The following is a 25,904-nucleotide window of genomic DNA, read 5'->3' as shown; positions in this document are numbered from 1 at the left end:
TGTCACACTTCTTCATACTCCCCTTGTCTCTACAATGAACCTCTGATAGGCCTGTCATCATGGGTATGTTCAGCACTGCCATAAGGGTTTATTTAAAAACATTTGTTGGGGCTGCTAACACCTCGACAAATGAGGCAAATCTGTTTGGACAAATTAAACCACAGAAAAAATAAATGATGCACTATACAGATATATCTATTTTCAGTAATTTTTTTTCAGAGTTGGCTTACAGTTGCATTGCATTTGGGTCTATGATGCATTCCCACTTACTACACCACCATGGCACCTATCATGGCATGTTTACAATAGTATGAATTGATGCTTTAAAATGCATTATTAATATCATCTTTGAAAGTCACAGGGCCTTCTGCTGCAAGCGTGGGAGGGAAACGGGCTCAGCAGGAAGCAAGGATATTGGAGATCCCTCTACATTTGAGATACTATTTCTTTTATCATCTTTCCTTTTTTTTTCGTCAAATATTTTAGGCCTGCTTCATTCTAGCTGTAACCCTCTGCACTCATCAAATCCTCCCCCTGTCTCTTTTATCCCATCTCCTTCATCACATCACACTCTCATCTTGTTTTTCTTCTTTCCTCTCTGCTAATGTCTCAAAATATGCCTTCCCCTTGCCACCCACTGCACCCCTTCCACCTCCATCCCACCCTCTCTACATGACTGCACTCAATTCTCCAGTGTAGCAGTTAATGTGTGGCTGGCTGGCTCTGTATGTGTGTGTATGTGTGCTAAGGTGAAAACAGGGGCTGCTCTATTTTTAGCAGCAGAGCTAGGGAGGAGATGTGCAGAGACAATCTCCTTCCCTATAGTGAATGTAATCACTAACAGCATCAACTGCTGCAGCTCAGTTTTAGGGGTCAGAGAGCTGAAGGAAGGTAAAATTTGCAAGAAAGAGGTGCCAATGTTTTTAATCCATCTCTGTCAAAGCATTAACACTTGGCAGGCACCACAATACTGGGGGGGGGGGGGGGGGGGGGGGGGGTCTAATAATGATAAAAGCTTTGGTTTAGTCTGTTATGAGGCAGGTGGACAGTCCATTCACAAAAACACAGTAAAAGTTTCAGATCATAACTTTTTATCAGTTTCATTCTAGACTTGTTGGGCTACAGCAGATTGTGCTGCTGATGAAATTTACTGTCCAAGTTAGCAATGAGTTTATCTAGATTATACCAAACAATAAAGACCAATAGTGAAGTGTGAAATGTTATTGTTTAAGAAATATTATTCTCTCTCCACCTCAGCACAGTTAATTTCTCTTGCCTCTTTGCTTTTCTACTCTCCCTGATTGGTTTTGAGAGTGAGAGGTGTGTGCTTGATGCCAGTGCCCCAGAGCATGTCCGCTTACTCACTCTGCCAAACAAGTAAATGCTACTAAGAGCCATCAGCACCACTTGTGAACTGTAAAACCCAGCATGGCTGGAACGGGTTCCTGTGTTCCCTGTCCATGTCACCCTCTGATGGAGCAACAAAAAGCTGTTACATGGCAATGGACTGACTGTGATTTGTTTTTATTTTTCTTCTTAACACTGTCTCTGTACTATTTGTCACTTGACTGTTTTCTCTCTTGGGATTTTATCAAGGGTTTTGGTTTACATGTTTCAAGTAGTGACAGCCTGCAATGACAGGTTTTCACTGCCTGTGAAAGTCCTGCACATGCCGGGTTGATCTTTGTTTTGGGTTTAATAAGTGTGGTGCTATGAAATCCAGCTCTATGGTTTCTTGTTACCACATATTTCCGAGATCAATATGGTCTATAGCATGTAAACGTCTCACTACAAGCTTACTAAAGGCCTTGTATGGCTGCCAGTTGTCTGTAGTCTGGGAGATCCTGGAAGGCAGGTTTTTCTTAGCTCAGCACACTCGGCTGATTATAGTCTTGGGTTTGCATGCTGGCATGTGTCCAATGATGGAATCAGAGACAGCAGCAGGTATACACGATGAGGAAACCCAGCTAGATTTACACTGACAGACGTCACAACTACAGTCTGAATAACAGTGAAATGCCTTTATTTCCATGTTATTCATAGTCTTTACACAATTCAATAGTATAGTTCGTACTTTGTTATATCTTCTTTTTATATCACCTCACTTCTCATCAGTTTCACACAGTCTTACATACGTATGCGTTATATAATCAGAATATTTCTTAGTGATTAAACATGATGTCTATGGGGATCTGTATGTTTGTTAGGGTCTCATTTATCTTGAATGAGTTTCTTGGTAATGATAATGATGAAAATGTCATTGTCCTCATGTAATATTTAATAATTAATTTAATAACCTTAGATTCAATTTCAGCATATACAGCATAGTCTTTACCTTAAAGACGAGCCGTGGCAACATATTCTGCTGATTTATCAACTCACAAACATAAACAACCAGCAAAACTGACTCAAATATGTCCATGATGTGAGGTAGGTGCAACAACCGTGCGCTACCAGTGTGAATAGATTGATTAAAAATATTTTGAGGCACATGGCAGAATTTCCTGGCACAGTCTGATTGTGCTGTGCATTAGCATCTTCAGGCCCTCGTGGTTTATTTACCAACTGGTGTTCCCTTTGACCTGCAGATGAGAGAGTGTGAAAATAAGCTTTTATTTGCCAAAGAGTGAAGAAGCACTCAAAGTATTTATTCAATTACAAAACACAGAATCTAAAACTCAAAATTTATCGCATGTGCGAATTTAGGGTTAATTTATAGGAAAACAGGAAATTAGCTAGATCAAGCCAGTAAGTAATGTTCTTATCTATTCACATATGTTTGAATGCCTGATGACAATTATCTTGGCATATTACTTTATTAATCCAGCAAACCTGTATGTATCAGGATGTAACAGGATTTAAATTTATCTCCTTAGCTTCCTGAATCATGATGTGTTTTTGAAAAACAGAAATATAAATAGGTTTCCTTTTGTTTTCTTTTTTTGTTTGCTTGTTCCCCCTCCCCCCCAGCAGACATGTTCTATCTGAGGACAGTAACAACCTTACAGCCCAAAGCTGAGCTCTGACAGGAGTACTTTGGACCTAATGAGGCTGACTTCTCAACCTCTTGGCCACTGATCGCCGCTGTCTCTCTTTAACCTATAGTCTTTTTTATGTCCAGATTTTGCTCTCGGTGACTTTCATTTGAAGTTGAGTTTGTATGTGTTCAGGGCTAAAGCTTCTCTGTCCACCTCTGTGTAGCTCTGGTAAGCTACACGTAGACCTCAGGTGGTGAGGTATCGTTGAAGTGATTCTGTCTGGTAGCAAGAGCTCCATCCAGGATCCATACAGAATTGGATTGTGGGTAATGGCAAATAATCAATTTGCTTCACTCTGAGCCACCAATGGGATGTCCACATTATATCCCCTGCTTGGTTTGCAACAGGGCTGGCCGAGCCCATTTCTCACAGCACAAAGAGGGAACCATATAGGGTTTCTTGTGTGTGGCTGTTTATCATATCAGGTTCGTACAGGAACGTTTTAGATGGGCAGATAGTGTGACAGGCTGGGTATCTTGGTCTGTCTATGTCGACCAAGTCCTGTGTACAGTAGATAGGCAGCACCATTTCATAGTGTTAAAATGCAGTACATCAATTTAAATGCTTGCCCCCACAGGAAGATGTCAAAAAGTGAATGGTTGAAATTGGTTTCCATGTGTCCTATATTCTGGCTCGTAGATGGTTTCATGCTCTCATCAGCTCCTTTGGGTGTAAATTTTGATATTTTTAGAAAATAACAATCTGACAATCATAAATTTCTTGATGTGGAAGTGACAGTGTTGAACAGGTTCGGTAGTCTTACTGTTTTGTCTCCCTCATCCCTTCTCTCCACCTCCCTCCACCCTTTCCTCTCTTGTCTCCATTCAGAACACTGTGAATTTTGTGGATGATAGTTTCCCACCAGGACCGCGCTCCGTTGGCTTCCCAGAGGCTGACAGTGTACAACAACGAATCAAAAAGTGGCTCCGCCCCCACGAGATCAACTGCAGCAACTTCAAAGACAGAGGTGTCAAGTGGTCCGTCTTCCGCACACCGCGTCCCTCTGACATCCTGCAAGGCCTGCTGGGAAACTGCTGGTGAGCCATCAGAAACGAACACAAGGACAGCCAGAGCACTAATCAGCAGCGATAACGCAACAGACCATTTGGAGAAGCGCAAAGAAATATGCCCTGATTAATTCATTGACCCAGGACAAGCAAGTATTGCTGAAAGTCGGGGGGAAATGTTTCATTTTCATTCAATGTTTCTATTTTTTTTCAACGTTTCATCATTCAACATTTCCATTCAGTCTCTGAGAAATCAGTTTTGTGAGCGAGAGAGAGATGGAGACAGTGACAGAGAGGCAATGAACTAAGAAAAAAAGAAGTGTGAAACATATAAATTAGGAGCAGAGAAAAAGAAAGGTGAGGATGGAATGCGCGAGAGCAGGCTGAAGTTGGACAGATTTACTGATACACCTGACAGGGAGATTATTCACAGGAATGTGGGCCTGGACACATTCTTTATCTCCCTGCACTTGTTCTGTGTGTCCTTTGAGGTGCGCGTGTGTGTGTGATGTCATAAGGCATCTTTCTCCGCACAGACACGCAGCAAAAAGCAGTCAGTCAGAAAGTTATCCCAATACAACTTTTCACTTTATCACCAGCACACACAGCTAATCAAAAATAACCCTCCCCAGAGAGGAATCCTCTCACTTGCAACAGGATGTAACCCAAATCCTTCCTATGCATCTCTCTCACTCTCTGTCGCTAATACAGACATACACACACACTTGTCCTAATAAACCAGCAAACACCGCAACTTCCACCAGCCAGTGACAGCTGAAGAAAGTAGTGCCAATCACCCTTGTCCTTCAGTATGGCTCCAGTACAAGCTGACATTAGAGTCACATTATGGCACGGCTAATTGGATTTTCATTTGATTCTTAGTAGCCGATTGGTTTTTCATCAGCGACAGAATAGGCAGTTCAGCATCACTCAGCAGTCACTTGAGCACATTGAATATAGCTTGAATAATATGTCTTTCCAGGCCCACACAAAAGGGCTTCAGTCTTCAAGTGGTTTCTGTGCTAAATCCCATTGACAAATGGAAAATTATATTTTTCTTCGTCTGTATCACCAGTAGGGAAAAGTAGCTTATCAGTTTGGTAAATTTTAGCTGTGTTGTTAATTGGTGGGGGGAAATACTGCAGGTGTCAGATAAGTAGCATGTCAAAAGCAGAGAAAATGCAGAGAAATATTTTTAGCTCATTGTCCCAAAGCCTTCTTTTGGTTATAAGCTTTTCATCAGTATTGTATGAGCACTACATTTTCAGATAAGCTAATGTTCGTTTTTAAAAAACATTCCTTTTAAGTTGGATCCTTGCGTCCCCAGCTGCATCACTTCTGTGCAAAAAAATTTGCATTTACTGATCTATCCAGTCTGTTACAAGCTAATTAGAGGAGCTAGTTTGTCTTTGCTGCAGGGTGAATTAACTGTAATGGTAGGTAACCAGAAGGCACAGAGGCTTGACTCATCAAATGTGAGTGATTTTCAATGAGGAAAGTTGTGTTGAAAATAAGCAAAATGAAAGGAAAATGTTTAAAACTGCCAAAGGTATCATACATAAAGAGATGTTGTACCTCCACTTGAGTCAGTTTCTTTTCTCTGATTTAATTTGTCCCTGGTAAGGCCAGTCTTTTCAAATAAGCTGGGTGTTGATTCAGCCATCCACCTGTCCGTCACAATCTGTTTATCATTCACATCTTTTCTCCTCCATCTATTTCAGCATTTAATTGAAATTGTTGTTGCGCTTTTCTTTTTTTTGACACATCCTCTCACCCCCATTGTCCCATCCTAAGCCATTTCATTTTCCAGCTAATTGAGTTTTATCCCTCTCCAGGTTCCTGAGTGCACTGGCGGTGCTGGCAGAACGTCCAGAGCTGGTGGAGAGGGTGATGATCACCAGGACCATCTGCCCAGAGGGGGCCTACCAGGTTCGGCTGTGCAAGGATGGGACATGGACAACAGTACTGGTGGATGACATGCTGCCCTGCGATGATTATGGCTACCTCCTCTTCTCCCAGGTCAGAGATACTGTTCTCAAGTTCCTTGACACTTGAGAGCATAGATTGTGAATGCCTGCAGAAACTCATACACACATGCCTCAGTAGGTATCAGACCTGCTAATTTTCTTTTATTCACATGAACTGTAACCTTCAACAAAACATGTAATGGGTGTTTGGCTGAACATAATTCTTTGATGTGTCTGTAAACAGCGCATCATGAAGCCAAATTCAACTCAGTCATTGTTGCAGCCTTACAACAAAGTAATATTAACTTCTTAATATGAGTTCAATGTAATACATTATCTAGCTTTTTATCACCATCAAGTCTCAGAGGATCCCACAGAGGAAGAATGTACTGAGAGGTCTAATTAATCAACAGTCAATTACAGGACAAGTGAAGTACTGAAATATGCAACAAATAAAGCACAGGGAAACAAAAGCAGGCATGCAGATATGCTAGAAGAGCATGCTGTGAGGCATTATACCTTATCCACATTATATTGTGGAGATTACTGAGGTATTACTGATCTTAGTTTGTTAAAAAAGACAGCAAGTGAAAGACAAGCAAGAAAATGTAAGCTATTCAACAAATCCAAAGAACTGTAGTGTGATGAAAACACGGAAGAACAATAAGAGATATAGAGTAAAGATGATCATATTCAGAAACTTTTAAGCATTTCAGTCACAGCAGTTGAGAGCCAACACCTCAAAGTGAGCTGCAACCATAACATCCTGTTCGACATGTTTTTTTCAGTGAGCCATACTATGGATGGCACAACATGACTAAACATTTCCTTTTTCACACTTTTTAGGCCCAGAGGAAACAGCTATGGGTGGCGCTGATTGAGAAAGCCCTGGCTAAGCTCCATGGCTCCTACTTTGCCCTGCAGGCAGGGCGTGCCATTGAGGGCTTGGCCACGCTGACGGGGGCGCCTTGTGACTCCCTAATGCTCCAGGTCAGCTCCACCAACCCCCGGGAGGAACCTATTGATACAGACCTCATCTGGGCCAAGATGCTCAGCTCCAAGGAGGCTGGGTAAGGCCAGGTGGAATTAAGGCAGGAGGAAAATTATCTTTTGCTGACTTTTCTCTGTTACTGTCACTCTCCACCACACAATGCATACATACTACAATTGTAAAGGCATATCCTTGTACTACACAGCCAATAAATACAATAACTGAACATCTCTCAAGACTCTGAATCAGTACTCACAACTACAAACACTCAGGTGCTAACAGGGTTCCAATTCAGAGTATATTTGAGGGGAAAGAAAGAGCTTTCGTAATCAGTGCTTTGATATGTGAGTGTTCAAAGCAACATGAAGCAACTAGCAGAGCTCCAAAGGGGCAAATCATCTTTGGCCACACTGCAGGTCCATCTGTCAGAAAACCTGTTGTATTTCATATATCAAAGGGGAACTGGCTGGAACATAGTGACAACATATATTTTACCAAACAAAGACAATGTTCATCAAAGCCAACGGGGCAGCAATTACTGATCAACAGCCATATGCTCAACATATGGGGAAATAACTTTTTGATAATCGTCATTTGTTTGGCCATAACCAAGAAAAGCTGTTTTAATTTCAATTTAGAGGCTTTTCTGGTCAGATAAAGAATCAACAAAGAAATTATGAAGTTAAATTAGGTAGTTAAGTACTCACAGAAACGTTTAAAATAATTACGTCGGCAGTGAACCTTCTGCCTAATGTGTTTTGTTATCCTTGTCTGTTAGTTTCCTGATGGGTGCATCCTGCGGAGGAGGCAACATGAAGGTAGACGATGTTGTCTATGAGTCTCTGGGTCTGCGGCCTCGACATGCATATTCCATCTTGGATGTACGAGACGTCCAGGGTTACAGGTAGGATCCACTGGTTTCTTTGCTCTCCTTTTGTTTACATCCCAATCTTTTGATGATTGTCATTGTACATCTACTTGCTGTATCTTCATGATTTCTCAGAGACATTTATATTTTTAAAACTGTTGGCCATAGCATAAAACTTTTCAGATAACATAAAGTGAACAGTGTTTCTGTTACATAATATTAATGTTTCAGGAAAAAAAACTGAAGCGAACTTGGCCAGGGCTGTTCCGAGTTAGTTGTCCCAAGGTCGAAACTTCCTCTTTAATTTGTTTCATTCCTCCAGCTGATACAGTCTGTAGTCAGGACTGATTAATCATACAGTGGTTTGTACTGGTGTTGGCTTGTAGATAGAGAAAAAAAGTGCCTTAAAGATTAACTCATTTAAAAACACTATAAAAGTTTTGCTTCAGATTTAAAGTTGCATGTTCATGTTCTCTATTATAGAGTTTGACAAAAAGGTTTCCAAAGTATTGAACTGACCTTTTTGCATTCTTTTTTCCCTTATTACTTGAATGTTTCGCAGGTAGATGGGGATGGGAGCTTGATAGAGAACAGCTTGATTACTTTGATCAGGGGAGCATTGGGAGTCCACACAATGGCAGATTTGTTGGTCCTACCTGTGAGAGGAAGTTGATGGTAGCCGTACATCCCAGACGTAATTTGCTCAAGAGCCACACAGAGCCGCTTTAATTTTCTGCCATAAAGCAATCTGAGTTGAGGACTGAGCCACAGCACTGGATCTAAAATGGATTGGAGTTCTCCTGCTAAGGAGCCTGAGGAAATGAAAATCAGCTTGCAAACAGTGATTCTTTTGCACTTTTTTTTTTTTATTTTCTTTTTTGGAAAGTGGGGACTCTGCACTGTGTTTTTTATTAGACCTCCTAAGTTTTTCACTTTAGAACGAAGGCTGTGAAATGAAATGGGGTGTTAAAAAGAAGGCAGTCAACCATAAGAAGAGCAATATGAGTCGGCAGAGATGGCGATACTGTATTGACTGAGAGCTGTTGTCACTTTAACAGGATTTGACTCTCCCTCATCTGTTTGTTGGTCTTCATCTCTGCATGTGCCTCAGGTTGCTGCGGCTGCGTAATCCTTGGGGTCGCTTCTCATGGAATGGCAGCTGGTCGGACGAGTGGACAGACTGGCCACAGCACCTGCGGCACGAGCTGATGGCGCATGGGAGCAGTGAGGGCGTCTTTTGGATGGAGTACACTGACTTCATAAAGTAAGAGTCTTGTTTACACAGATATGTGCGGTGAAGTGAGACCAGCAATTTCTTTTTTATTTAGCTCAGGGACTGACTGTGGGTCAGTGAGTTTCATTACAGACAGTGATACATTAAACCATTAAGCCTACTTTCACCATGACCAATGAAACCACAATAGAATCACAGTATCTCAAAGAGACAACCCTCATGTTTCCATTTGTAGATAGCAATCACATCATAAAGTCACTCAAGCTGTATCTCTGTCTGCTTCTGGAGGCCCTTGGGAGTCATGGAAGCATCTGTAACTGACAGTCAACCAGGATATTTAGTCACCATTGCTGCTGTTTCAGCGTTTTTGCAGAGACAACTACACAGTTGATATTTGAGTCTACTGGAATGATTTTCTCCTGCTTGATAAATATTACTCACAGTGGCTGGGGCACTAACACGACATTTACCAACTTCTTTTGTCTATCCAGACTCTACACTGTTGGAGATGTAACTTGCATAACTTCCCCAGGGCACTTGTCCCTGGAGAGATTTATCCAGTTGAAGCTGTTTAGAGTAGCAAATGTCAGAGCTTTTGTTAAACTAAGTGCAAGTGAAATGGCTCTCCAAATGTCCTTTAATTGTGCTGTGATGGAAGCCTATAATATGTGATGGATGGTTTTGTAATCTTATACCTCTGTGGGCTTTATTGACCATCTGGTATTGACACCAAACTGAATGACAGCTTTTTACTGGTATATTTAATGTATTGTGTGTGTTGACAAGCACCTCATACACTATTTCTTGCTTTGGTTGCCAATGATTTGACAGGCAAGACTTTGACTTGCTATGGCTTGTAATGTTTTGCACACACAGCATTAAGATTTGACTTGCAGTGGTTTTCTAGCTGTTTCTTCTAGAAAATGTTCATTTCATTGCCCAGTGACATTGTAGAGGGCGCAAACACTGTTGCCTGTAACAGTTTGAATAAAATGGAAACTGAATGTAGTCTGAAAATTAACAGAGACTATCTGCCCAGGACTGTGTGTAAGCATAACCAAAGTTACTAAGCTGTGATAAAATGGAAAGCAGAAATGTTGAATGGAGAATGAACCAAATTACAACCTCAAAGATCACACTAATAATCTCTATGTGAGGTCGCTAAAAACATTTAACTAAGTCTTGATATTTAATGTAGATAACCTGATTTTATGCTACCACAAGTGACCTCAGACACAGCAGCAGATGGCCGATTTTTTTTTTTTTTTTTTTTTTTTTGTGTGTATGTGTGTGTTTGATCATTGCATGTTTTTCAGCAGGTCAGAAGGGTCACTGAAAGATAAATCATACATTGGCCAGTATGTTATTCATGTAGCTCCTATTTAATAAAATGTGTTTTTCCTCCCAAGCAGCTCCAACCTGAAAAAGGTTTTCAGGTTAGCTGACAATCCCATTTGTCTTGTCTCATTTTCTGTGGAAGTAAAACAAACTCTATCTTTGCTTTAAATGAGAACTCTCCAGACTTGAGCTTGTGTAGGTGTGGGGGGAAGAAATGGTCAGCTTTGTCGGATGATTTGTCTAAAAATGTTTCATACACATAAATTTGGGGCTGATAAATCATAACATCTCAAATCATCTCAAAAAAGATTGTCACAAAACATCAAGAAATAAAAGATTTAAAAAACACATTTGTCTCTAGAGATCAAAATCTACTGTAAAACGTCTACATATATTCCTTTTCTTCTTCGTCTCCTCTCAGTTTTCAAGACAACAGAAGCAGGAGGTAAGACAGTTGTCTGAGTGAGGTTAAAAAGTAATAAAACAGGCTGAAAGTGAGGAGCAGAATCTCTCTGAGGGACTCTGTCTTTGAAGGAGGAGGTTTGATATGTTGAAGGCAAACATTGTTTGTACAGCAGCACCCACAGAGGCTATGTTAATGTCAAAGAGTTCTTTGTGATACATTCAAATCGACTTGGCTCATGACACGAAAATAAAGGGACTGATCATGGCATATTGTTTACTGACTAAAGAAGCTCTCCCCTCTTCTTCCACAGGTACTTTGACTCGGTGGACATCTGTAAGATCCATTCAGACTGGCAGGAGGTGAGGCTACAGGGCTGTTTCCCTAGCAAAGCCAGTGGGCCGGTCACTGTCACAGCCCTCACCGTTCTGGAGCGAACAGCACTAGAGTTTGCTCTTTTCCAGGAGGGAAGCAGGTACAGTCATTAGAGAACAGCTTTTAGTCATTCCCCACGTCCCGTCTTATTATTCTGAGCATTCATTCCTTTACTGTCTTTGCTCTAACCCACCCATCCCTTCTCCCTCCCCAGGCGTTCAGACACAGCTGACAGTCATCTGTTGGACCTGTGCATCATGGTGTTTCGCGCCTCCTTTGGCAGCGGCAACAAGCTAACTTTAGGCCGCCTGTTGGCCCACAGCAAGCGAGCAGTGAAGAAATTTGTCGGCTGTGATGTGATGCTGGAGCCAGGGGAGTACGCTGTCGTCTGCTGTGCCTTCAACCACTGGCAGATGAACGTCAGTGGGACGGGAGGTGCCACCACACCCAGTAGGTGTACAGACGCAGCTGTTTGTGAAAAATGTCTCATCATTAACAGCAGCTTTGAGTTGGTTTCATCAGTGCGTTTGTGTCAGAAATCTGTTATTCTGATGTACGTCCCTGTCTCTTTCTCAAAGTCTCCAGTCCGACAAGTGGAGCAGCACGCCGGCCCAGTCAGGACTTCCCTGGCTACATCCTCGCCATCTATAGCTCTAGACAGGTGATGGTGGAGCAGGTGGAAGCGACTGCAACGACCCTGGCTGATGCCATCATCCTCCTTACAGAAAACAAGGGAGAAAGACACGAGGTAAGACACACTCATTTCAGGCCAAGCAGTGTTGCAGTAAAACTACCCGTAGCTCTGTTAAATAACTGTTATTCTATCTTCTCTCCCTAGCTTTCATTTTTCATGTCCTCCCCACCTAGCTGCTGCGCACATGCACACACACACACACAAAAACCAGTTTTATCTATGAAAATGATAGATCTGTTGTGAAGATGGAGAATGTTTGCAGCTATGTAAGCCACTTTAATATAACACTTCAGAATTTCTCAGCCATCCTGAATCCTATTTTTTCTTTACACATTGACTGACTTACAATATTCACATGTGTGTGTATATATATATATATATGTATATGACTAGGCATGAGTCATGAAACGAGCTATATACATGTTGACAGGCATTTTTTTGTCAGAGTGGGATTCATGCCTGGTGTTACTACACATGTACTAAATTTATTACAATTACAGGCCTCAAAAGAGACATCAGCATTAATTACACGAGGAAAGAAAGTCTTTGTTATCATGAATGAAAAAGGCAATATTTTAACTACTAAAAACCACTGCTGGTGTTGATGCACCCTTCTGTAATGCAGCTACAGTCTACTTAGGAAATTAAGTCTTTCAGCCATCATAAATGTCAATTACTGTTGAGAGTTCATCAGAGGGTTTTTCTAGCAGAAGTCCAGCATTTCCTCTGCAGAGAGTAGCCTCTATAAACCAGAATGCAATGAGAATGAGGAGAAGACGAAAAAACTTTAACTGTATATGCATTTTCTGCATGACAGAAGTCTGGCATTATTTGGTTTTGGTTTTGTTTCAGTTGTCTCTGTATGTTGTATATACCATTCAATGAGAAATGACTAATTTGAACACAACGTGGTCCGTAATACAACTTAGAAATTACAACCAATTAAAATTTGTCTAGACTGTTATTAACTAGTGCTCCTACACAACTGCCTGCTTTCACCCCTCTCACGCTGATGCAGTGACACTCCAGTGACACTCTCACTCTCTGTATATTAGCATTTCAAATATGTAAACACATAGGCCGTGTGGGGACTTGAGAGGATTATTGTTGAAATGAATCTTAACTGAACCTATAACATCACCTGCCTTTGTGCTCTGCGTAAATTTTCAGTCGTATTTCTCTTCTCAGGGCCGTGAAGGCATGACATGCTACTACCTGACCCACGGCTGGGCAGGACTCATCGTTGTTGTGGAGAACCGCCACCCTAAATACTACCTCCACGTCTCCTGCGACTGCACTGACAGCTTCAATGTGGTGTCTACACGTGGCAGCCTCAAAACCATCGACAGCGTACCACCCTTGCACAGGTACAGTCAAATGCCACATTCTCTTTCTTCCGCAAAACCCTGGCAGTTTTTTTTTTTTTTTCAACAACTCTATTTAGCCTATGGTAGAAATTACATGAATAGATAACAAGTGAGAAGATTAAAAGCTCTGGGAACATTTAGTTCAGGTGCAGCATCAAGAATTCAGATGTCTGCACACATAAACACACTTGATGCAGTGATTCCAGAGGATTAGCACAGCTCTATATTTATTAATAATCCTCACCAGCCTCAGCGTAGTTGAAGCTACTTTTGTTTTATTTTGACTCAGTTGTAAATCCCAATTTTAATACCTACAAAAATTATTAAGTGTGGATACACACCTGGAGTATCGAGTATGATGTAGCTGTTCACGCACCATTACGTTTTGCTGAATTTAAGTTCTCTTCATATTTCAGTCGTGCCCATTACGGCACATTAATGCAAATTTACGGCCTTATCCCTCCATAGTTATGTGCCGCGTAATGGGAAACTGTGAAAAGTCCCCATGCATGAGAACCAGGTTTTTTAATGTCATTTTCTCATCTAACAAGAACATTATGTCAGTTCACTTTCGATAAAAACACTTAGTGCTAAATTTCCTCTGTCTGATTTTCTAATTTTTTAATAGTTTATAATAGTCATCTTAATCATTTTTAGATTGGTGAAAGCATTTAGCAGTTTGGTTATCATATTCAGGACAAGATCTCATTTGGATTTGATATTTTTCCATCGTCCTGGTCAACTTGGCTTCAAGCTTTTAATTATGTGAGCAGTTAATGAATAGTTCTAGTGTTTAAGCGCTGTATGAAAATCGAAGGAAAGGAGCCTTAGAGAAAGAAATTTGGGGAGAGAAGTGACGCTTCTTTTAACTGTCTTATTCTAAGCAGCTTTTTAAGATAAGGGCAGTCCTTATAATAAATAGTAATGCTGGGGAAGGGATTTTTTTTTTACTGATAAAATATAAACTTCAGCTCACCCACCACCTTATTATTACATTACTTTTATTATTATTACAATTTACTCAACGCATCACATACTCACAGCCGAAGAGTGTCACGTTTGCATTCAGACTGCTTACTGTGTCCTTGAGTTGCTTTGACTAAAGCTTAAAAAGGCTCAAAACTGGAGGGGTGTCAACAGCTGACTAATTTTTTGGACGCTCTCTGTCTCCCCCTGCAGGCAGGTGCTGGTTGTGCTTTCCCAGCTGGAAGGAAACGCTGGTTTCTCCATCACACACCGACTGGCTCATCGCAAAGCAGCGCAAGCCTCCTTGGGAGACTGGACCCCCACTAAAGCCACCCACAGCCCTCAGCTCACGCCAGACATTGATGGCCTGCACCGACCCAGGCCGCTATGACCACCGCCCACCTAGCCTGTACATATTCAGACCCTAATAGCAATGAATTGTCAGACCACTGGAAAACCAGACCAGGGTGGTCAAGTGGTGTGTGCAACCCAAAAACAGCTTTGTATATGTGTGTCTTTTTGGAAGAACACACACCTGAATGTAAAGCATGAATGGGCAGCATTTCCGTGCTCTCCTCTTAATGCTCCATAAATGCTGAAGTTATCATCCAGCCCTCACACGCTCTGTCCCTTGCCAAGTGGATGTGCCATGTCAGGATGAAATGAGGGAAGCAGGCCATCTAGAGTGAGCAAGAAACACTCACAAAACAATGATTCGCCCAGGCATGCAACAGGCTCTACATCGGACTACTTTAAATTCAGGAGGGTTTTTTTAGTGCAAGCTCTGTATGTGGAACAGATGTCAGCCCCCGGTTTTCATATGCTTGGAGATGACCCTGCTTCCATTGAGCTTTCACAAAAGCCAGGGTGGAGTGCTGTAACTACTGAGCCATTTGCCGGACCACAACCTATGAGCCAATCACCTGCAGCGATCACGTCCTACCCCCCCCCACTTATCATGTCATGCACAAAGACAGCAAACGACGTGGGATACTCCACAGGAGGTTTATCTCACCCAGCCATCAACATGGTACTCAATGAGCCAAACCCAGCTTGTAGTTTTACTCAGTCATACGTTTTCTTATTCTTCACGTTACACAGTATCAGTCTTAGTTGTTTTGCTCCACTCAGTGTTGCTGTCTTGTCCATGTTTGTGTTTTTGCAGTTGTAGAAAAAGCCATCATTCATATAGTACTGTGTGTCTCTACTTCTCATCCTCACAGCAGTGCTGTTTAGCACTCTTTTGCTCAGGACCAAACTCATGATTTGTAAAGTAAGCCAGAGTGGAGCAAAAATCTCTGACTCATTCACTGACAGGGGTTCGGGGGTGTATGGTAGCCAGGATAGCATCTTTCAGCATCTCTGTTGTTTATTATTACTTATAGGCCAAGCTTTGGTGGAGAAAGTATTGTTATGATTGGGAGGTTTCACCACTGACACAAAGTAGAGTTCTCACCCTGCTTTGTTAGACGAGCAGAGAAACTACCACTTATCCTTTCTCTGATTCCTTCTAATACTCTGTATCAGTTTGTGGTCTAAATTCTGGATGTGAGCTGTCACATGGTCATCATCAGGCACACTGCCTTTACACATCCACTGCGCTCACTTTATATCTGGACATGCATGACATATAGAAAGATAATGCGGCATCCTGCTCTCTCAGATTGTGACCAATCCATTTTGGTACAGATGGTCAATGAGTATTTGTTTCACACCCTTCCGCAGTGTGCCGGTATGTCGTTTTACACTGTAGAGTACTTAGGGAGTACCAGAGGAGCTACTGGCTGTTTGAACAGCCAGTTTGCCATAGGGGAGTTCTTTAGAGGAGCTGCTGAGTTTACTCTGGGAGGTCAGGGACCACGTTTGTTTGCTTGGGTGCAGCATGAGCATCTGGGCCGTCCTCCCACAAGAATACGCCAACAGCACATTAGCGACAGCACAGAGTCCTTGTTGAATGACAAATTACACATAACAACATTGTGATACAAAATAGTTTAGTTCACTCTGCGTTTTTAGGGATGCTATGCCCACAGCGGTTTCATGTAGGTGCTCTGTTGGGGCCCCAACGTTTCTCCTCCGTCAAAGCCATTTCTCCTCCTTCACTAAGGATAACCCAATCCTCACCATGGCAACATACTTGATGTTTTATCAGATTTGGGGAGGGGCGGGGGCTAATGGGGTACTATCGTAACAAGTTGATGTCTTGCTGTTATGTAGTTAAATGGGAAAAAACTTGAAAGCTTCCCTGAGGTCCTCTGGAAATCTCTGGAGGACTTTTTGGTCGAACAGGTGATTTGTGTACGTCAAACATTTTGAGGCTAAACATTGTTTTTCTGTGAGATGATTCAGCTCAGTGATTGCTGAAGCATATATCATCTTATGAGCATCATCCCCTTTGTTGGAATTGTCGGCAGTGACGCTCCACAGCAGTGCTGCTTTCCGACCATTACAGCCTCTCATAATCCACACAGCCACACCTGCCAGCGTGGTTGTGCAGACTAAGCTTCATGACATCTTCAGGACACTTTGAAAGAAAACTACTACATTGTGTCATGTATCTGTAAAGAAACCTTAAGCTGAAGTTCGTGTAAATATGTTTTCCAAAGAAACATGATGTGTAATGACCACTTTCAGACGTCTGTTTTGTCCTATAGGTGTGAGTGTGTGCGTGCGTCATCACAGCCAAGCAGCTGTGAATATAGTGTCTAATTTATTTGTGTAAGTGATTTGCAGGCCTGTTGTCTAATGAATGCTGTTGATGAATGACAGATTAAGGAATGTGATCATTTAAGGCTTTAGATTGAGGCCAGAGGGATTAGCTTGACAAGAAATGAACCCGCACTGAAACACCTGCAAAGACCAGGCACCTCAGAATTCAGTGTCACCGCTGGATCACTTTACATTTACCATTTACATGAGATTGATTTTTGTTGTAATGTTTTTGGCTTTGTACTTTCCTTTGTTGTAAATGTTTTTTTGTTTTTTTTTTTTTTTTTGGGGGGGGGGGTTCTTGCTTGTGTCCTATGAGCCTACTCCTGTTAAGTTGTAGTGGGCACTCTTCTGTGCTTCAGGGGCGCCCCCTGCAGCTGAAGAGGCTACATCCAAGGAAAACTTGGTCTTTGACACAGGAGCCAACACAGCGCCTTTCCTCTCCTCTCCTTTGTCTGGTTTCCTCCTTGTAAATTGTACAGATTGCAAATATAAGCCACACAAAGGATAGAAAAAAAAATCAACTGACCCTTTTCAACGTGTAAAAAATATTATAGTATGATAGTAGAAACAAACAAAAAAAAGAAACAATGCTGAAAAAATGGATCTCTGATGAATGTGAGGTATATTTTATTGATCTTTTCTGGGGGAGGGATATGAGTATATGTGTACAAACATATGTATGTTTAATTTTCAATCTCAGGTTCCAATGGACCAAATAAATTTTTTTTAACTAAAAAGCACAATTTGTCATTATTACAAACATTCAAATTTCCATCCATTGCACACTAACAAAAAGCTGTTTCCGGGGGACTGACAAAAATGACCTGACAAACATGTAATCAAATCTGAAATTAGTTTGAATTTTCTTTCTGATCAGACTCTTGCACTTGGTGAGTAATACGTGGAAGTCAACCCCTTTAACCTCCAGTACTACAGTAGTAAAAAAAAAAACTCTGTGATGCGAGAATAATGTTTTTACATATCAAATGTGTATTTCATTTATTTGTACAACAACATTAACGTCACTTCAATTGATTCCTGAGTTTGTTCACTTTCTGGCTTGTGTTGTGTCTTCTCACCCTTGAGTATTTTTCATTGTGCCTATTTCTCCACCTCTTCTATCAAACCTCCCCCCACTCTTTCCCTTCCCTACACCCCACCCATTCCTTTTTTTCCCTAGCCCCCCCCCACCTACTTCTCCCTAACCTTAGTAGCCAGGAACACTCCATGGTCCTCTGCCCACCCTTCTCCTACTTTGGCCCTGTGGGAGTAAGTTTTCAGGATTCCAGTACTGTGAAGGCTCCACGAGGTGTTCACATCCAGCATATGGACCTGTCACTCACTGACTTCTATCCTGTACCGAGAACCAACACAACTGATAATTAACCAGAAGCCACTTTGCTCATCTGGAACCAAAGGTATGGCTGCTAAAATATCTGTAGTAAAGCTGTGGCCAAATAGTGAGTGGAGGGACACTGCATGCTTTAAAAAAAAAAAACCTTCATGGTCAAATATGTGAGGAGAGAAAAGCAAAAACCTGTGCTCCCATGGGAAATCCATCTATTCCCTGATGGTCCTCTGGAGATATGACGAAAATAATTAGATATAACTTTCAATTTTGTCTGCAGACATGATAAGACTAAATCATGCCCTAGCAATGCTTAGTATGAAATTGAAAATATATTAAGTTTCTTCAAGTAAATTAAAAGTTTCTATGTCAAACTGTCATGAGGAGTGTCGGGAGTACTAAAAAGCCTTTATTGTGCCCTTCCCAGGCTAAGAATAGTGTTTTATTGCTGCAAGCTGTCGGGGGTTAATTGCACTTGGTGTCCTGTCAAGGCCACTTTAAGTACTATACAGATATGTTGGCCACAAAAATTGGGAAAAGAATTACAAAGCAGTTGATTTAACCCCCCCCCCAAAAAAAAAGAAAAAGTAAAATTAAGTGTTGGCATGCATGATTCTGAATAAGCTTAGTCTTGGTTGTTACTTCTTAGAAAACTCTAAAGAAAGACTGAAGGAGACACATGAGTCACAGTGAAATGTGTGCCACCACCACCTGATGATCACATTTCTTCCCCCTCTATATTTTCTCTCTCACTAAACCAAGTAGGGTGGATGGGGTGAGGGGATAGGGAATATTCTGTTTGTCAAGGGCATGGACTCTGTGACGCAACTGAAAGAACATGTCTGATGCAGCCTATGCCTGTTTGAGATTTGGGTGATCCGCTTGTGAGAGTTTCTGTCATCAGAGAATCAGTCCAGAATGTATGTTGAGGCACGAGAGTGTTTCTTGAAGCACAAACTCAAGCCTGGTATAATATACATCACTGCATCTATGTGGGGAGATGACACATATGTCTGCCTTGAGATTAACATGATGTATGGAAATGTATGCTGCCCATGTTTAAGTATAGCCCGTTTCGATGTTGCTTGGTAAATCTCATATCTTTAAAAGAGCCCTACTTGAAAAGGCTTCATTTGTGCAGTTAAAGTATTCCCATTGCTGCTGAAATAGATTTTGTGAGTCCTGGCAGCAGCCATCTATTATCAAGAGTTGCACTTCAAACCCTGTCTGGATTCATCTAAGAGCACACAAAATCTTTGTTGTGTCAGTGCATTACGTGACTCAGTGGTGCATAATACAAATATCTCTCTGTGGTTTGGACGTAGCTGTCCTCCAACTAAAGTCTACACTTCCAGCTCTGCTTTTTCTCATTTGTCAGTCAGACTTTGGGGTGTGTGTGTTTGTGTGGGTGGGGGATCCTTGTCTGTAGCCCTGTCTCTTACAACAGAGCGACTCTGCTTTGTGTCTGTCAGTAGTCTGTCAGGATGAATGGTGGGTGAGTGTTGTTTCAGGTATTGGCTCCAGGGACATGGCAGACGCTAAAACACTGCATTGCATTTCATAATACTCTGAGAGGATTGGCAACTCTGTGAAGTTATCTCCACAACAATTACTGTTGCCATGATCACAAGATAAACTACAAAAACATTGCACATGTATTAAAAGTCATCAAGTGGAGGAATGTCTTCATGCACGTACCTGACTGGACAATGCAGCATCAAGCCAGTGGACACTGACTATTGGACTGAGAGATAAAATCTCTAGGTTAGGATGCTGTTTTTAAAGTCTTCAACCATATCTGGCCTCACTGATGCGTTAGGTCAGAGTTATGCTTTGCTGCAACAATGATGTCATAGTGTCTGTGCGTACACTTCTACATCACTTCAGCAAGGTGACAAGTTAAACTGCAGGGATTTTCAGCAGGTTTTAATGTTAAAATGTCTAAAACAGGCCGAACGTGAAGTGATAAATGTTCATAATTAAATTGGACATGTGTTTTTAATGCATCATTATTTTAGTGGAAAGACAATATGGCATCCGAGATCCCAGCACTCCCTCAGTCCTTCGCTCCAGGAACAGGCAGCGTCTTTTCTGACCAGTCTGGCTTCTACTCTCTGGATGCCAATGTGCCTGGGCTCTCCAAGGTGATTCTCAACAAGCTCAACATGAAGGACTATGGAGAGTACAGGTAAAATCTGATAATGACTGCCGTTGTCAATTTTGATGTTTCTTGTATGATGGTTCTCGCATTATGTAATAACTAACCAGGGCTGCTGTGGAGGGAAAGGCCAAAAGAGTCTCATTCCGCAACTACAAGGAGATGTTCGAGAAGATGGAGGAGACCTTTAAGTTCTGCACTGGATGCAACAAACTGCCAGACCATCTCACCGAGGGACAGACCCTGAAACGCTGTGTGAAGTGAGTGCAAAGCCTGAACATAAGGGTGATACATAGAGGTGACGGATGCACTGGCTTTAGAATGTGGTTTGTGCAGCTTGATTTATACATTATACCATTAACACCGATTAATATTAATCATTACTGACAAATCGGAATATTTTAGGCCACTGACACCGGCGCTGGGCTTTCTGCAGCTCTATCATCACCCAGTGAGGGCATCATTTTGACATTGTCACCCAATTGCTGTCATGTGTGAAGCATTACTCGTTGCTCCTGTATCAGCAGCGGAATGATAGGCCACCAAGGTGTGGACAGTGGCCAATGGCAAATATAGCTAAGTGCCCTGGCTGTGATTCATTTCTCTACAGCTTATTAAGAGCAGCTTAATGCAGCGTAGTGTATAGAGTGCATTTCAAGGAGTGTGTTGAGAGCAAAAAGTGGGATATTGTGCTCAACACTTACGAGGGCCTTGCTGTTATTGCACCGCATTTTTGTTCTGGGCTCTCTGGTTATCCACACACACCATCATGCCTGTGCATTCCCTTCAAATCCTCAGCTGCTACTGTCTCTCTGAAAAGTTACCAATAGCAGTGGACAAAAACACATAAGTCAAATCTTCCGGGAATCTTCCGAATCACCACCAGCAGTCTGCAATAGTTTCTGCTTGTGACTTTCTATTACTTGTCCAAATTCTCAGTTTGGTTCATTTAAGCCTATTTATTACTCTTGAGACTGAAGTATCTCTGTAAACGTGATCGGAAACCTCTGTTTTCTCATCTTGTTTTGATTCCTTCATCCATTTGTGAGCCTCTTTCAGAGGACTTGTACATCCTGGTGGGTGCAGCACGACAGAACACAGTTTGCTGATAAATGATTTTATGCAAATATGGGTGCCTCTAAGGTTGCAAATGATTGTAAGGTAAGGTAATATAGTCTCCAAAAGCTCCGACTGGCAATGGCTGTCAGACCTCTAATCCAACAAATTACCTCACCACTTAAATTGCGCACAGGGTACAAACAAAAAGGTCATATAATCAGTAATAAATTCCAGTTTCTGGCAGTCATGGATGTGTTTACCAGCTGTCTTCCAAAACAGGACAGAATTCGTCTTCAGTGTCTCCAGTTACTGACTGTGTAAGGTCACAAACAACGTTGGATTCTAGATGAATATAGGAGGGTATTTAAATCTTGGTGCAAGCAATATATTCTAATAATAAACAAGCTGCATCGAGATGCATCACATACGATGCAACCTTATAGGCATAGCAGTACTCAAGCGATGTGCTAATGTAAAGAGGAAAAGCTAATCGCCAGAGTCAATGTAACAAATTTCACGGTGAGCTCTGATCTTGAGCAATCCTGTTTAACTCTCATGACTTTTCAATTCCTTCTCCCTTTCTTATTCACCCACAGGTGCTTGAATGTGTACTACTGCACCAAGGACTGTCAGAGAAAAGACTGGCCTCAGCATAAAAAGGTCTGCAAGATGCTACGTCTCGTAGCCATTGACCGACTGGTGGAGTGGCTGATGTTCACAGGTGAGGAATGTAAAGTCCATTTAAATTAAAGTAGCTGAACAGTTGTTTGCCTTCACAAAACAGAGAGAAATAACACTAATGAGACGGTATGATTTCAAAGCTGAGCTCCAATTTAATGCCAGAGAGACAAAAAGTCACAGAGTCGCTGGTGCAATTCAGAAATTTTAATTATAGTTTGTCAGCCTTTGAATTTACCAGATTAATTTTCAGACACAATCTAGACTAATCAGCATTTATCTTTATCCTCAGTTTTGTGCCACATAAATTTATCGACGCTCTGACTAACACACAGGAGACCTTCCGTTCCCCACTGAGAAGTGGTCCAAGCCGTTTGCTGAGGTGAAGAACTGGGAAGACTGGCTTCCCATGCAGGGAGACCTCACGCTTCGTCTGGATGCAATTGTGTCCAGTACCAACATGGCAACCCTTTGGAAGAACGCCAGCAGAACACGGCCTGATGATGCTGACCTGCGACAGTCTTTGTGGCGGCTTCAGAGCGAGTTCCTCTCTCGGGTTCTCACAGTTGGGATTGCCATTCAGCACTTTGGCCTAGACCCAAAGTCTAAACCCCTTACTATCCACCTAGCAGGCGCATCCCATAATGAGACCATGGGAGCCAGACTCACTGACTATGATGAGCTGAACCACATGTTCCCCGGACACCAGGGCATAGAGGTAGTCATGGTCGGGCCAGAGGTGGTGGACGGCCCCATTGTGAGGCCTCCTCTCACAGCTTTTGGCCCCAAACAGAAGGTCTACATCAGCGCTTACAAGGGCCTCTACCATCAGTTCTGGGAGGATCTGGTGGAGAAAGAGGAAGCAGCCAAGCCAGACCTGGTGGTTGGATTTCATCCTGGTATGTACACACAGCAGCATCCTTTGATGAAAGTTAATTCAACCTCAAGTTGCTTTAAAAATGAGCAGAATAATCTTTGCAGCTATAAATAGGGAGAACTTAGTTCGAGTGGTCAGAGCCAGGGACATTTCTGCCTTCATGCTTGTCTCTCAGTAACCTCTGTCATAGAACAGAGATTTATACCTCACTCGATGGGGCCTATTCATTAGTTACAGGCTTTTATTGGGGATTTGGGTAATTAATGTGAGCAGCTGGGAAAGGGTTTGGCTTCTGATGGTTGGACTCAGTATAATGTCGCTAAGCTGCCCTTTTGGAAGGGGAGTCTCTGGCCACCTCCCTCAGATGAACTCAGTGAATGCCACAGATTTAAACAACATCTCCATTTCTGTCCTGTCAATCGGAGGACAAACTAATTGGAAAACTTTAACTTGAATGGCTCATGAAACTGTTAGATGCATGTTAAACTGTCACGTGTCCATCCACCTCATTGAAGTGGCCCTATAAACCCACACCCTCTCGACTCTGGTGCTGAATCATGTTTCTGACCCTTCAACCTGCAAAGCAGCGGCAAAGCCCCGGTCCAACTGCAGGCATAACCCCCTCGCTGCAGGGTCCACTGGAGTTAAATATACATGAGTCAGTCATCCTTCTGAGCAGTCTGGCTGCATTTCATATGGCAAGGCTGGCAGAGCGCTGTATTATAGCAGTCTCTAAGTGATAGGAGAGCAGGCAGCATGAGGAAAGGAATAGAAAAGGAAGGTGTGGGGGGGGGGTGGGGGAGGGGTGACATTCAGGTGAGGAAACGGGCAGGCTTGACCTTAAAGAATAGGAGCAGGTAGATGATGCCAGCTGTCAGCTCTCAGATCTTAGACAGATGTATCTTCTAAACTGAGATACACCGCTGAGAGCAGCGCCTCAAAAAGAAACAGACAGACAGACACACAATATCCAAATATCTTTTTGTTATGAATTTTCAAAACTATAAAATCTAGTCTTACAGATGAAGCAATTTCACCATCAATCATATCTGCTATAGGGCTCAAAGTTGTGCTGGTGGTAACCAGTTAACAGACCAGGGCCTGTCTTTGTCATCTGGTCTTAAAACCTAAATGCTTGTGTTACTGTGATAAGAAGTTTAAAATCAGGGATGCTGTATCATGGTGTGCATTATTCACATCAGAATCCTCTCCAGCTGCAGTTGGAGTTCCCTGGGAAGATGTGGCAGGCTGTGACTAACATGGTACCATCTGTGTGCCAATATCACAGTCCTAACAAGTCTTTGTTCTCTGTAGCATCCTCTGAGCCTCTGCAGCAAACACACAACCAGTATACACACCAGCATGTGTGTTACACAACAGCTGAAACTGACCAAATTCACAGCCTTCCTTCCTTTTTCTCACAAGCTCACTTTTCCTTTATGCTGATTGAATTTTTAATCTGATTCCATCTTTCTCAAGGCCGGACTAATACTTGGAGACCGTATTGATCAGCGGAGAGAAATTCCCTGTTTGCAGCTCTCCTGGATGGATTTACAGTATTTGCCGCCATGTTGGCTTCAGTTATCTGGTAGAAGGGCGAGCCATTCACCAAACTACTCTGCTGTGCAGAAAAAAAAACAAAACCCCAAAACATAAGGCCGACACAAACCAGAGTGAGCAGAAAGTGACATCTGTCAGTTAATATGCTGCCGGATTATCTGCCCGGTCCAGATCAGATATAAGCAGAGTGCTGCACTGGCTGGTCCGTGTGGGTGTGTGATATATTTTCAGCTGTGTGGCAGACAAAGTAAACTTGTTTGGCGACTGATTCATTTAGTCCAGTTGAATGATAATTTGGCACAATATAAAACACTGTTAATGACATGCTAATAGGAAGGTGCAGACTAATGAAGTGTAATACAGTCAATCTTCTCCTGACTCAGGCAAAAATGCCTGACTTTCTCTGAGGCAGCCTGTGTGAAACAGGTTTGGCCAGACACAGGCAGCGCAGTAAAGACTTTTTAGTGTGTTTCAGATAAAAGGTGGCAGTAAGTGTACCAGTTTTACATGCAAATCCGATGACAGTTGGTGTGGGTGTGTTTTCATGTGGTTTTTTACCCAGGCTTCCACGCCAACCAGGGACTGGTTGAGGGTTGGTTGCCTACCCTCCTGCTGCTTAGAGACTTCAACATCCCTTCCTTCTTCACCATGTACAGGTTGGTCACATGAAGAAAAAAAAAAAACAATTTCACATTTAAAAACAGAAGAAGATTTCTTCTTCCTTGTCTGAGATTTTTTTATGCCTAAAGTCCAGAAAAGCAAGCCTTAGTGCTTCCTCACATCATCTCCGTACATGTCTCTTTATTCCTTGCACCTAACCTCATCACCATAATCCTTTGTTATAACACTGGTTTCCTGTTTGATTCCCTGCACAGGCTGAAAGTTGATGATGTGGAAGAGTTATTGATGTTGTTTCCTTTTTCTTCTGTTGAAGCTGTAGCTCTTTGTACCCTTGTAGATAGACAATGAAAACAGTGAACAGGTGATTAGTCCCTCGCTGATCTCTCACGAGGACCATAAACCCAAAACGTAATTAATGGTTTCCTGTCCCCACAGTGAGATGGAGCTGAAGTACTCACTGCAGATTCTGCTGGAGTTGGAGATGCACATCAGAGACAGCGGAGCTAATCCCTTCACCTCACAGAAACCTGAGCAGGTTCAAGCCTCCCCAAACAAAACTCCAGTCAACTGCAACTCCCACTTCATCTGTTTCCAGGGGCTGCTGCCACAAGAAGACGTAGAGGAACCAGGTCCAGATAACTGA

The 25,904-nt window shown here is 42.2% G+C and overlaps 2 protein-coding genes across 3 annotated transcripts in view; both read left to right on the top strand.

Moving 5' to 3' along the window:
- capn15 (calpain 15) overlaps positions 1-17,691 on the top strand; it is a 35,901-nt gene extending 18,210 nt beyond the window's left edge. The window contains exons 3-12 of one of the 2 annotated variants that reach the window (XM_029528230.1): positions 3,867-4,075; positions 5,881-6,064; positions 6,859-7,082; positions 7,782-7,907; positions 8,983-9,135; positions 11,160-11,321; positions 11,436-11,671; positions 11,800-11,969; positions 13,104-13,282; positions 14,462-17,691. In XM_029528230.1, coding sequence (XP_029384090.1) covers positions 3,867-4,075; positions 5,881-6,064; positions 6,859-7,082; positions 7,782-7,907; positions 8,983-9,135; positions 11,160-11,321; positions 11,436-11,671; positions 11,800-11,969; positions 13,104-13,282; positions 14,462-14,639 — 1,821 coding nt within the window. In that variant the 3' untranslated portion in view covers positions 14,640-17,691. The remainder of the gene's footprint in view (positions 1-3,866; positions 4,076-5,880; positions 6,065-6,858; positions 7,083-7,781; positions 7,908-8,982; positions 9,136-11,159; positions 11,322-11,435; positions 11,672-11,799; positions 11,970-13,103; positions 13,283-14,461) is intronic. The other variant, XM_029528231.1, reaches the window with a different exon arrangement.
- A 574-nt stretch (positions 17,692-18,265) lies between these two features.
- LOC115060339 (putative protein MSS51 homolog, mitochondrial) lies at positions 18,266-25,904 on the top strand. Its single transcript, XM_029528232.1, has 7 exons — positions 18,266-18,378; positions 20,327-20,496; positions 20,577-20,726; positions 22,122-22,246; positions 22,539-23,102; positions 25,203-25,296; positions 25,697-25,904. The coding sequence occupies exons 2-7, from the start codon at positions 20,339-20,341 to the stop codon at positions 25,902-25,904; spliced, it is 1,299 nt and encodes a 432-aa protein (XP_029384092.1). The 5' UTR covers positions 18,266-18,378; positions 20,327-20,338.

The sequence above is a fragment of the Echeneis naucrates genome, chromosome 19 (genome assembly GCF_900963305.1).
Source record: "Echeneis naucrates chromosome 19, fEcheNa1.1, whole genome shotgun sequence".
In the NCBI taxonomy this organism is placed as follows: Eukaryota; Metazoa; Chordata; class Actinopteri; order Carangiformes; family Echeneidae; genus Echeneis; species Echeneis naucrates.
The sequence above is the reverse complement of the archived record's forward strand: the minus strand, read 5'-3'. Positions and strand labels throughout refer to the sequence as shown.